The sequence below is a fragment of the Procambarus clarkii genome, chromosome 42, assembly GCF_040958095.1.
Source record: "Procambarus clarkii isolate CNS0578487 chromosome 42, FALCON_Pclarkii_2.0, whole genome shotgun sequence".
NCBI lineage: Eukaryota > Metazoa > Arthropoda > Malacostraca > Decapoda > Cambaridae > Procambarus > Procambarus clarkii.
The window spans coordinates 30,197,676-30,212,181 of NC_091191.1; the positions used below are offsets into that span (position 1 = coordinate 30,197,676).

The 14,506-nt window shown below is 32.2% G+C and overlaps 1 protein-coding gene across 1 annotated transcript; it reads right to left on the reverse strand.

Annotated features, from left to right (window-relative positions):
• Nucleotides 1–1,986: 1,986 nt before the first annotated feature.
• Nucleotides 1,987–11,139, reverse strand: LOC138373469 (uncharacterized protein MCAP_0864-like). Its single transcript, XM_069339680.1, has 5 exons — nucleotides 10,629–11,139; nucleotides 4,532–5,208; nucleotides 3,952–4,092; nucleotides 2,672–2,792; nucleotides 1,987–2,051 (listed from the first exon to the last, which is right to left on the reverse strand). The coding sequence occupies exons 1-5, from the start codon at nucleotides 11,137–11,139 to the stop codon at nucleotides 1,987–1,989; spliced, it is 1,515 nt and encodes a 504-aa protein (XP_069195781.1).
• Between the last annotated feature and the right edge of the window lie 3,367 nt (nucleotides 11,140–14,506).

The window sequence follows — 14,506 nt, forward strand, 5'->3', positions numbered from 1 at the left end:
TGATTATTTTGCTGATTAATTGTAACAACTCTTGGTCTGTCTTCAAAAGTATTGTCTCATTCTGCTTGATGATGTCGGTATTGTTCTGCTTGAGGTTGGTGTTGTTCAGCTTGATGTCGTGGATTATTTGTAACAACTCTTTCTCTATATTCAATATTAGTGTCTCCTCTTTCTCTTCCCAGCATAGTTTCAAGGTTTTTTTCAGCGTATCTTGTGTCCTATTCTCCATCCTGGGGTTCATCTGAGGAGAGAGCATCTCGGACAACTTTTTCTTTGGAAGAGCAGCGAAGCTGGCAATCAGTGGATGTAATATAAGAGTGAGAGTGGTCGGCGGCAACGAATATTTATATATATGGCTCAACTGACACAGTACTGCTCCGGGCAACCAGCTATTACATTACTAGGTGGACTTCACCGCCATGAGTTTGATCACAAGGTTTTCAACACTTTATCTAAAATATCACTTTTAAAAATGTTGACTTCAACCTTCAACGGACCAAAAATTTTTATTAAATCAGTATTCTTCTGCTTGAGGTTGGTGGTGTTCATCGTTTTTTCTAATCAATATTCTTTTGATTGAGGTGTATTGATGTTCTCTCTGTGACATCAATAAGCATTGTTTCAATTTTTTTTTCAGCGCAGCTTCTTTACCTTAACTTGTGGGTGACAGAAAGTTAATGAAATTGGGGAGTATGACTGCTACGGGATGCCCACTCACGGATGCGATCCGGTGCTTTTGGTTGCTGGGTTGAAGAAGTTACGTAAAAAAGTGAATTTGAATTAAAAATTGCCCAAATACTAGAAAAAGGTGGGGGCCTGGGAGCCTTTTGGAAAAATTTGGGTTGGGCTAGGATAATAAAATAAATTAATTTGTGGAAATAATATAATATATTCAGTATCTCATTCTTTTACCTTTTTTTACCCCAATTATTTATTTAGAGTGACTAACAACTACTACTATTTTCTGATTGAACTGTCCATTCATGCTTATTTTGTAAAAGTATTTTCTTGGGGAAATAAGCCACCACAATGTAGCCAACAACATTCAGAAACCGGTTTCAAGGTTCTGCTATACAGGCATTCCTCATTTTTTTCTCCAGTCTGTGTGATTTTATCCATGATGGCTTCGGTAAAAAAAAAAAAGTAAATTCCGAATGGTCTGAACAACTTCTATCTTCCATTTAGTGTCTGTCACTTCGACATCTCTTTTTGGGAAGTTGCGGAGCTGTGTAGTAGCAAATAAGAAAGACATTAATATATTCTCTACCGAATAAATTTTAACAGCATAGGAATTCACAGATTAAAAAAAAAAAAACTTTTAATCACAAAAAAATAAATAACGTACAACTGAAATTAATCCTCTTAGTAAAGTTAATTACAAATACATACCTGTGCCTGTTGTTGTTTCCTGACCGAAGACACGTTCCTCCACATTCTCCTGCTTCTCCCATTCCTCCCCTGACTTGGTGTCATCATCTCCATCTGAAGACCATGGCCATTTGATTTTTCTAGAATCAAGCTTCCTTAGTGCCTTTTCTTTCTTCTTCATCTTCCTCTTTATGGCCTTATTTAGTACCAAGCCCTTTAGTTTGTCAATCAACCGGTCACTTTCGAATGCGTCTGAGGACGACGATAAGGACGACGATAAAGACGATAATGAGGAAGAAGATGAAGAAGATGACCTTGCTTTTACCGTTGATTCAACCAAACAAGACATTTGCTCAAGTAAGACAGATACAGCTTGACCTCTTTCAGCTTGTTCTTTTGCTTCCCCAGAAGAGTTAGTAGTTATCTCGAAACCCTTCATCAGTTCGGAAACAAGGGGTGGGGGAGGATAGAGGGAGGAAAGAACGAATAACAATAAATTAAAATTACTATTATAATTGTGTTTTACTGTAGTATAATGAATAAAAAATCAATTCTAAATGTTAATTTACCTGAAAGAGACAAATAATTACAAGTCAATCATTTTACACTATACTCTCTTTATATGTTTCCAAATGGCTTAGGAAGTGGTATATTCTGACTTGTTCCTTCAGCTTCGACTGTACCTGATCATTGCACACATAAGTAGTTAATGTAGGTACTATAACAATAAGAAATAGAGTGTGTGGTTTTTTTTATGATTTGATTCATAAACTGAACTGGTAAGGAATTGATTATTGAAGCTTGTTGTTATGTAATTCTTGATGGACTAGATGACTGCATATGGATCAATAGTTAAACTGTAATGACGCCCGCCACTACCCTACTGAATGATAAACTGCTTAATTTCAGTAGACTGTACACCTGACACTGGAGCTGGAGAGAGAGCAAGGGTTTGTGACTCTTAAATAGGCAGAAATTCTCCTTTTATACCACTATCCCATCCCCCTCCCTCCACCATAGGTTGCTGAATCAATTCAAGTTATTTTCATTAATATTTTCTATATTTTTATTAATATAGGCCGATTACTAAATTCTAATTCTGATTATTTTGTTAGATCATAAACACATAATTTAATGGATAAGTAGTATATAATCAAAGGCTGAATGTTTTCTTAAAATCTTTCTATTCTCTTTCCCTCTTTTTTGGAGTTGAGTTAATTTGCCTACTCCCCGACCTGCTACTCCTTTTTTTAATTTTTTTATTATTATCCCCCCCCCCCAAAAAAAAAGTCCTTTTTATCACCCTTCTTTTCGTCTAGCATTATTACATCCTCTTCTATTTCCTTTTCAACCTCCTTCTTTTCTTCTAGCACTATTGAACTAGTGTCATTTATTGGTTTAATATCCTCATTCTTTACCTTCAACTGATGAACTGGGGTCATTTATTGGATTAATATCAACTTCCTCTTCCAATTGCTTTCCATCTGTTCCTCTCCTATTCATGAACTGTTTTCCTCTTTGATTCTTTTTCAGAGTCAATATTTCATTTTTTCGTCTGTCTTGGGTATTTAATTTTGATCGTTGTTTGGCATCTTTTTGTTTTGTCCCCGAATCTGTTGTTTTATATGTTTTTGATGTTTTTGTTGTTTCCTGTGATGAAACTTTCTGAGAGGAAATTGTTTTTAAAATGATTTCATCGCCGATTACATTTAAATACTTCTTTATTATTTGTGTTTCAATAAACCATTTCTTTTCTTGTTCAATATCATCACTGTTCAATAATGTAAGTAATTTTAAATTGTTATCCTTGTTATCAATAGACACTATTTGGTTTTTGTAAATTTCATCGTCGTTAATGTTAATTTTTTCTCCAATCAGTGTTAAACCCTTAATATTATATATAATGGGAAAAACAGAAGGGGTTTTAATAGCTTTCTTTATATTTTGGGAGTTTAATAAAGCTGTTTTCATAGTATCGATGTCATATAGGTTTTGTGAAAAATATAGGTTTAATTGAATAGAAGGCATAAGAATTTTATCGTTTATTACCGTAACAAGATTTTTATAGAACTGGGCGCAGAATATAAATTTAGAAATATGATTCGAAAGAGAATAGAATAATTGTTTCATTTCATTTTTGGCAACACTATTCCTACAAAATATTTCTTTTACTTTAATCTGATCGAATGCTAATAACAAATACTTTTTTCGGCACTTCTCTGATAGGTAAGCATCGAGTTCATTAATAATAGTTCTGATAATAGAAGTGAACTTTTCTACTAGAGTTTCATCATAGTCTGAAGAAACGTCAATTGTATTAATCATCGACAAATGTATTTTCGATTCTTTTAATTCAGAAGTCATGACTAACATTTTAGAATTCATTTCTTTATTTGTTTGTTTTAATATCGAATTTTCTGATTCCTGCATTTGTTGAATGGCTAATATTTTAGAAGTATCACCATATGATTTGTGAATCACTTGCAAGATAATTACATAAAAGTGTTTTATATTTCGTATGCTAAAATCTTTTTTAAGTTCGTTCTGATAAATTGTATATATAATTGTAATAAAAGTATATACCTTTATAACTTCATAATTTGTTTCTTTGGTATATTTGTATAAATCCGCAAGTTGTTCTATTATCTTTTCTTTAACTAAATCCATAGATGCAAGTTCATCTACTAACATTTTAGCCAAATAATTTGGTTCTTGTAACTGACGCTTTAAAACAACATTTAAATCAACATAAGACATTAATTCTGTTTTGTGTTTTGTACTATTTCATCAGTAATATTAGTTTTGAAACTATTTAGTATATGATTAAATAACCATCTTTCTTCCTCGTTAGTAAATAATATATTTGCTATATTTTCAGGTTGTAGATCATTATTATTATAATTACTATTGTTAATAATGTCATTTAACTTAGCCATTCTATTTGTGTGTTCTTGTTGAATATAATTCTTGTGTTCTGTATTAAAATGATCAATAATCTTTATTATTATTTCTTCAATTAGTTTATTTTTTTCACTTGAATAACTATTATTTATAAACAATATATTTGAAAAACATTCAGTTATATCATTATTTGATAATATAGATTTTTTTTTAAATTATTAAATAATGTATTATTAAAATTATTTATTGTGTTTATATTCACCAAGAATTCCTTATATTTATTTAGCATTTGGTCCTGAAGTTGTTTATAAGTTTCTTCTTCTTGTCGATGTTTCTCAAGTTCTTTTGTTTTGAGTGATAATAACTCCTCATATTGCCGTTGATGGGCTTGTTTTTGTTTCATATAGGTTTTTTCTAGTTCATGTTTTTCATAGTTACATTTCTCAAGTTCATTTTTGTAAGTTTCTTCTAGTTGATGTTTTTCATTAATATGTCTATGACTTTGAGTTAATTCTTCATTTATTCTATTTATTTCTTGTTTTTGTTCAGATAATTGTGTGGTACATAGTTGTAGGTTTTTATTGAGTTCAATGTTTTTAGATATTATTTTAGTATTATTTGAATTAATTAGAATATTTAACTGTTTAATTTGATTACCTAATTCTGTTATTTGTTTGTCTTTTTCTGTTAGTTGTTTGTCTTTTTCTATATTTCTATTATCTAATTCTTTTATTTGTTTGTCTTTTTCCTCTATTTTATCTTCACATTCTTTTAATTGACCTAAATACAATACTTGGGTTTTCAATTCTTCTTCATATTCATTGTTGTCAATTTCTATTTTGTTTATTATATTTTTTTGTTTTTCTATTTCAGTTGTAAACTTGTCAACTTGTTTATTTAAATCGAGTATTTCGCGTTCTTTTTCTGCTATCACAGTCTCTAGGAATTTTTTTTTCCATATTACACTCATCATATTGTTTATTTAATAAAGCTATGGTTTCCTTTTGTTGATATTGACTTTTAATAAGAGGATATGTTTTAGTTATTAATTTTATGTATCGATCAGATAGATCAAATAAATGAAACAATTTATTTAGTAATATGATTGTTCTTGTTTCATCATCATCCTTAGCAGAAACATTGTTTAAATAAGTTTTTATATTTATACGTTCTCTTAAACCTGAGGTCCCATCCTCAGGGAAATGTACCATACTCAAGATTGTTTTAACAATTTCACTCATTTTTTATGGGGTGAGAAAAAAATACCTATTTTGAAGTCCTATGTTAATTTTATCTTATTGAAATGAAATGAAACGCACATTATTTTGAATAGGACATTCAATGTTGATTTTTCAGCATTCAAAATAATTATTTCTTGCATTGAATACAGGATACCATAATTTTACATTCTCTCGAATATTACGTTTCTGGACTCATAATCGGAAACTATATCAGGGAGGAGTCCTGATCTTCCTCCTGTTTCTTGTTCTTCTTCCGAGATTTCCACATAGATATTAAATTTAATGCTAGCAAAGGTTTCTGCGGAATTAATGTTCTTAGCCACCATTTTACATTCCACCTCATTATTACCATCTTGAAGTTCAAGTTTCATTACCACAAATGGTGGTAATGAATTTTCTTTAATTGGAAAATCATACTTAGAGAATCCCTGAATAAATATATCTTGACTTGCCGCATGCGTACATGATATCCACAATTTGTCCATGTCGAATTTTTTTCTTTTATTATGTGATTTGGTCCGTACTGCATTTATATGGTTTTGTAATTTAACATCTTGTATTTCACTTTGATCTGTATAAACATTAGGTTTCAAATCATTAATATTCCAAGGAAATATTAAAATAATTGGATTTTTGGTATAATATCCCTTGTCGTAACTAGAATTTTGCCATACATAATTTGTGTTATTTGAGACAATAATATTATCTAAATATCTGTGGATTTTATTGTAATTTAAAAGGAAGCTATTAAAAGGCTTAATGATTGTATTCTCACTTTCGATTCTATTCTTAGGATTATACGAAATTGGTGGTTTAGGAATAATTACGAGACCTTTATAGGTATTTATATCTCTGATAAACGGGGAGAATAATGATTCCAACTTTGAGATGATTATATTAGATTCTTCAGATGACTCTGTTGTTGTTGTTGTTGTTGAACTGATGGTGGATGGTAATGTTGTTTCTTGAAGTACTTCAGAGGACGTTGTTGTTGTTGTTGTTGTTGTTGTTGGACTGATGGTGGTTTGTAATGTTTCAGAGAATTTTGTTATTGTTGGACTGATGGTGGATTGTAATGTTGTTTCATGAATCGGATCATGTCTGATAGCCTTACTGACATTGATACGTTTTCCGCGTAAATAAATAATTATTATAACGACTATAATTAGGATTATAGCAACTAAAATTCTTATTATCCCCATTGTTACTTTTTTCTTTTTTTCCTATTGTTTTTTAGTTATAATAAATTCATAAAAAATTTTATTTTAACAGAATATCAAACATATGCTGTACATTTGTTTCTTTAAAAAAATAGAGGTTTAATAATAATGGAAAATTGTTTTTTATTAGCTTTTAATTATATACAAACTTTTTCTGAATCGAATGGATATGTCCATAAACGACATATCCTATATGAAGCCTCTGCTTCAGTAGTAAATATGGCTAATGGTTATTGTTATGTAGATAAATCGGTCTTTCATTTCCCCTTCAAATGCATTAATAGGTATCTAGATATATATACAAAAACGAACAAAGATGAAATAACAGATGAAGAATTAAACCAAAATCAAGAAGAATTAAATAACTTAAGCGAATGTCTAGAAACTCTGGTGTCAGAATATGATATAAAATATGTCTGGGTCTATGGAAATAATCAAATCTTATTCCAATTACCTGTTTTACAAAATCTGGCAGTCTTCGATATCCGAAATAAGAACATCCACACATTTAGAGACAAAATAACAATAAATAAATCTTTTAATGAATCTCGAAATGTATTATACCGTCGGGGTAATATTTATACATTTCCACCAGTTTTACATAGTATTACAAATCTTTGTCATTTACTCACCCAAAATTTGATTAATGGATACCATGATTCCACAAAGAGTATTACCTTCTATAACACAAATAAAAACAGCAATAATGATCTACAGTGTAAGATGACCAGACCACACACTAGAAATTGAAGAGACGACGACGTTTCGGTCCGTCCTGGACCATTCTCAAGTCGATTGTGGCAAGTCACAATCGACTTGAGAATGGTCCAGGACGGACCGAAACGTCGTCGTCTCTTCAATTTCTAGTGTGTGGTCTGGTCATCATACTTCAGCCACGTTATTGTGACTCATCGCCTGCATCTACAGTGTAATTTTCATTTAGAAGGTGAGAGTAGTTCAACTTGTGCTTGTCTGTTGAATGAAATAAACCGCCTTACTCTTATGTTCATATCGGCTAGTCAAGAGCTATATACGACAGAATATAAAGATTACATTAATAGTAATCATAGGGATAAGGAACGAATGTGCCAATATATGGCTGAACGTGAAGTCGAATACAAACTGCAAGCGCTGTTGCTCAGTATGGTTTGGCCCGAGAAAATACATTGGCAATGTAGGAGAAACATAAATGGAATGGATGTAGGCGTAACAATTCGAAACTCTCTTGATAAAAATAAATATAACTGGATTCAATGGGAGGTTAGGAATTTTAACAAACACATAATGAAGCAAACAAGGGTGAATCATCAAGATTCATATATCATAGCAAATATTCTGATCTTTTTAGGGTATGAAGAAACACATAATATATGTAAACTACCATAACAACAATCCTAAAACATTTCATGCTAAGAAGATAATAAAACTAAATTATTTTCAAATGCATGACTTAGGAAAGAACCTGGGACATTGTTTAGCTTAACAATATGAAAGATGCAAGAATAAGGTTTTTTTTTTCAATGGTCACAAAGGGTTGACATGTTTCATTCCATATTAATTCCACTGTAATTTTCATTAAATAAAAGTGTGCATGTTTTTATTTGTTTAAATTTTGCCTTGGTAATTATTATTCAGTGTATTCAGTGTAGGTTATCGAAAGGGCAGGACTGTATGGGACATATGTTGTTTTCGTTGTGTTTGTGAATTGCCTAGATAAGCTAGATAGTAATAAGTACCACATAAAAGTCCCGGTTCTGACTAATAGCTGGTTGCCGGAAGCACTGTGTTAGCTGAGCCACATATATAAATATCCGTGGCCACTCTCACTACATCCACTAACGGACGGCCATCCAGCCAGCCCACCACACACGCTTTGCTGCCCTTCCAAGAAAAAGCTGTACGAAGATGCTTTCCCAGATTAACCCTAGGCAGAGACAAGCTGAGTTGAATAAAAACTTGAAAAGAATGGAAACACTCTTGAAGAAGAAAAAGAAAGAGTTGATTTACCTCAAGAACGAGAATAAGATGTTAACACAGAAGAATGTTGTTATCTACCAGAAGTTTCCACCAAACAAGAGAGTGAACTAGAAAATAGAATATATAAGGGAGGAAGAAAAAGAAAGAGTTGTTTTACCTCAAGAACGAGAATAAGATGTTAACACAGAAGAATGAAGTTTCCACCAACCAACAAGAGAGTGAACTAGTACCTCAAGAACGAGCGTAAGATGTTAACACAGAAGATGCCACCAACCAACAAGAGAGTGAACTAGAAAATAGAATATCCACTATTATTAAAGTGTTTATAATAAATAAACATTGTTTATTTGAATGCCTTAATGTTTGTTTGTTTGTGTGTGTGTGTGTGTGCCAGATTTAACCTTGTTTGTGTTAATATGCTATAAAGTTTGTGTGAAGATGCTCTGGGAAAATGAAGGAAATCAACCATTCCAATAAATATATTTTTCTAACTACATACATAAATAAAATAATTATATTATAAAAAAACAGTACCACCCAATTTAATATCATAAAATTGTGTAGTGAGTACAATAGGGCATGAATGATAGATACTACTACTAACCTTAAATATGGCACGAGCCAAGTTTAATTAATAAAGCTTAGGTAGGGGAAAATCAACAGAGGTGGTCACAGCAATAATAACAATTGAGTTGGCCCACCCACATCGGGTGGCCCTGGATGAATTATTAAATAATTAATCATCTGTAGGGGGCCATTTCTTGATATATATTTAGTAAAAATGTAAGGTCCTCAATGAAAGCATTATCTAATTGAGACTTACTAATAGACTCTTGGTAGAAGATAGCATCTGCTATGTCTTCATGCCTGCAAAAATAGGCTGCCGAGTGCAAATGATGAGGATAATTTGAAGAATAATGACGTGCTAAATGTAAGTGTTGATTATACCTTTTACTGGGTATCAGGTAAAAAGGACAATTTCGACATTGACAAGCATTACCCAACAGCCCTACATTTGGTCGGTATTTCTTATACACTTCTTCAAAAGTATCATTTGTTACCTGAACTCCTCGTCCAGAAGCCTCTATTAGGATTTGTGACCTTGTCATGGGGCGCACAATTTCTCTGTGTGTTGATAAATATTCCTGCAACCACAAATCCTTTTTATGTTGAACAATTATATTTTCAAACTCCTTGTAAATATTGAGACAATTCTCCTGGTGAACCCGCTGAGTCACTAAAGCTTGGACGTTATCACTAACATTTGAAGTTAGCCGTTCACGAGAGTCTCTATACTGTAGGGCATGTGCAGTACAAATAAACACATTGTGTTCATTAAACATATTGTCAATAACGTCTTCCTTTAGACCAACTTCTTTTGCAAAAATTCGCAATGAAAACCAAGATATATCTCCAGCCAGAAAAACATCCCGTAGCTTCTCTACCTTTTTCATATCCACAGCTATGGGGATCTGTTCAATTAACTTTTCCTTAATATTTTGCATGTCCTCGTCTTTAAAATGTTTTCTGGCTGTCTTCTCAACCTCTTCTAAGGTATAAAAATCCTTAAGGGTTAGGTTTTCTGAGGTCGCAATGTAGTTCTTCACCCATTCTTCTTTAAGCTTTTCATCAACAAGTGTTTTGGCAAAGAAATCAGTGAAGGGTGTGGAATTCTTTTCCTGTTTCTTATATTTAGAAAAGCAACGACCAATGTATTCTAAGAGAATCATCCTCACAACTTTGATAACAACTTTATCCTCCAGAGGAGTCTCATCACTTCGTTGATGTAAGTAAAGTATAAACATAGGTTTAATTAGTGACTCACATTTTATGAGTTTTTCCCCCAAATTTCTTTCAAAACTCTCTGTCATGAGTGCTTGGGCCGTGTCATTGATAAGCACTTGCCAATATTTCCTAAAACTTGGTCGGTGGAGATACCCCGATGTTGCTGTTGCTTCTATGTGTGCAATACGCAATCGCACAAACTCGGGCCTAGGCTGAGTTGGGTTTTCAAACAGAATCCTAATCCAGGTCACTCCTAAAGCTGCCATGTGAATGTCAAAATCAATAATGTATGGATTTTTTGTGATTGCATAAGTCGCACACATCGCATGGAGTCTTGTACCCATTAATGGGGCCATAACTTGGGAAGCATCTTGAGAAAAGATCGGGATTATGGCATTAAAGTTATTATCAGATACCAACTCCACTACTTTGCTCTTTTCTATGGCAACCAGGCTCATGATAGTATATGGCCATTTCAGTATACATCTAACACTATATGACCATGGATTGATTGTTACAGAGTCACTATGTGGAGCATACACGGGAATGCCAGAGATCGTAAACAGTTTTAAAAACTCATATTTATTATTACTATTCAACATCGTGGGGAAATCTCGATCTTGCAAGTCAGATATAGTGGAGATCATTGTTACTTGACAATAACCATCTGGATCATTTTTAATGCGCATTATCAACTTTTTTTGTTCTTCATAAATCTCCATGAACATTTTACAATCATTTCTATAATCTTCATCTGAATGACCTTTCATCTGAAGACATTTAGTTTCATATTTTCCACCTCTTACTGTTGAACTCAGAATAGTTTCAGCCAGATCTTTTTCATTTTGGAATTTTTCAGTGGTTAATATTACTCTTATTTTATTAAGCAAGGATCTTAACTCTAATTCATATTTGTTAAATTCTTTTTGTTCTAACCGATCTCGAATAGATCTACTACTGAGTTCCTCACTAGCTTGAATTGATTTCAAAATTCTTTCCATTAAAGGTAATACATCTGAAGGAACTGGTTCTTTCTTATTATTAATTTGAATAATAACAGAATTCCATTGTCGAAATACTTCATTCAACTCAAATAATGATATACGACGAAACTGGGGTGAAATGTGACATCCATTATTACCATATATTAATCTAAGTTGTTTCACTTGTTCTTGTTCACAGGGAAAATATACCCACTCATTCAGGTAGAATTTGTCCTTGGCTATACCCCCTGGCAGTAAGAAACCTTTCACTGACAACTTCAGGATCGGTGAAGTTCCATCAGATATGTATCCACCAATTTTCTTCATCTCTTCCTCTAATTCATCTGACGTTTTCGCCCAGAAAAGTGAAGGCATATTGGTACTACCATTGTGCAAACGCGACCTTATATCCAGACTATACTGAACGGGAAAGTCACATCCCACACCTAACACAAAAACCTCACAAATCTTATTCTCAACCTCATTCATTTTGTCAATAACATGACTTGGCTGAATCAATGTTGTATTATGATGGCCGTCAGTAATAAGAAACACTTTGATATACCTCTCCTTACATTGGTAAACTTCATGTACAATAGTTTGTAGGGCACCAGTCAAATCTGTTTGACCATTAGCAAAATCACTATTTATTAGGTTTGTTTCTGATCGTTTTAATTTAACTTTACTGCCAAACACGAACAGATTCGTTCTCCCTACCAAATGAGGTGCCACATATTCGTTCCACCCTGTCATTACACCATTCCAGTAAATGAACATGGATCCTGACACATCTGCCATGAGAATATTGTAGGTACTTGCTTGATGAGACACATTATTCTTTGGATCCGCTCCCGTTAATAATAAATCTGGTACTTTAGCTGGCATCTGGAACACTATGTGAGTCTTCTCTTCACCTTCGACATTCTTCTCTTTAATAATACAGAGTTCCATTTCCAATATCCCAAAATCATTCGTCTCTTGTTCATCATCTTCCTCTATTATAACCATTTCAGGCGGGAGGGGGGGCAACATTAGCTGCTGTGTAGATTGTTCTAAAAAAAAAAAAAAAAAAAAAACATAAACATATATTAAAATAAGAAAAAAAAAAGGTATATTGTAAAAAATGTATATAAACATCTATATATTCGTATTATTACCTACCATCCATTGTTTCCTCTTCTAACAAGGGACTTGGACTTCTAGATTTGGGGTTCGTTTCAGCTTTCTCCAAGTAATTTCCCATTATGTCAGTTTGTCTTTAAGGAGAGGATGCGGAGGGCATCCTGACTGCTAATAAACTGAAGGCTCAGATGATATTCAACTCCTTTTATATAATCATACAACATGCACTTCACTTCTGTTTCATTGTCACTGATGTATCCAAGATGGACTGTATAGTAGGCATAATGTATTGTAAGATTTTTCTAAGGTACCTGATGTTTGAACACATATGATGTTTAAATATTTGTTTTTATGAAGAAGGTTTGAATCTTTTTCTTATTGGATTATCATCATTGTCTTCAACATTTTCCATTAATTCTTCATCATGTTCTTTTAAATTAAAGAATTGATTGGCATCGTATTCTGCCTGAACCTTACCCCGATTATTAATAAATTCTATTATACCACACATAATTAAACTTATTCCAGTTTGAACCAAGGCATGTATTATTATTGTACTAGAAGAAGTTGGTTGAAAGTGTTTCATATCTTTCATGTCTAATGAAAGAAGCATTAATAATTTGTCAACATGTTCATTCTTGTTATTTTCAATGCGTTGTAAACTAATTATAATCTGCTTAAAAATCAGGTTTATTGACGATAAATACTGAGGATATTTCTGGAGAGCAATGTCTTTAATTTGTTCAGAAACATTTTTAAATAATTGAAAGAAGTCTTTAACATAAGAGTGATCTGATAATATATTTTGTACCAAAGTTATCATATTTATAATATTTCTCAATTCTTCATCGTCCATATCCTCTAGATTTTGATTACCAAATTCATAAATAAATTTAGACATTTCATCATCATTGTTTTTAGGAGAACATTTTTGTTGAATGTATATTTTCAATAGATATCGTCGTAATTCTTTATTATTCTTTTTCACTTTATAATCAAATACATGACTATATAAACTACCTCTATCTTTTTTTGGGAAATGTGGTCTAGGAGATGGAAAATCTGTTAGTTCTGGTTGTTTTTGTTGTTCTAGTTTTGATTCTGGTTCCATTTTAGGTTTAGGTCTTGGTTCAAGTTCAAGTATGGGTTCAGGTTCAAGTATGGGTTCGGGTTCAAGTTCAAGTATGGGTTCAGGTTCAAGTATGGGTTCGGGTTCGGGTTGTAAAGAAATTTGTGAAAATAAAGGTAATGACGATATTGAATCTGAAGATAGTATTCTTGAGTAATCATCAGATGATGTAGGTAAATATAAATTACTATTAATAATAGATTCCATTTTTATTTACTAAGGTAATAAATGTACATTATATATTTCATCAAACCCCAAAAATATCATAATATTTTGAATGAAATTAGAATCTCGATGGTTGATTGATTTTTCCGTCATAATAAGCTTAGAAAATTGACTAGTTTGCCATTTAATTAATTTATATTTATCTATATTTTTCCTTGGATAATCTATTAGTTTTACTGACACATAAATCCCATTTTCATTTCTATAACAGTCCCAATGAAATTTTTCGGGATAAATCATACTGAGTAGTAGCGTTTGTAGTTTGAATTCAACTTCACGTCCAGCCATGAATTGACAGAAGCGTTCATTGTGATTTGGATTGCATTTAATATATTCTTTGTATTCGATTAAATATAGATCTTGACTGGCGGATAAAAACATGAGAATGAGGCGATTTATTTCATTTAATAAACATGCACACGTTGAATTGCTCTTGGTGGCTTTGAAATGTAAAGAACAATGTAAATGTCTACAATCTGGGTTCTTTTTACTATCTGCATAAAAATTAATAGTCTTCAAAGAATCTTGATATCCTCTAATTAAATTTTTGGAGAG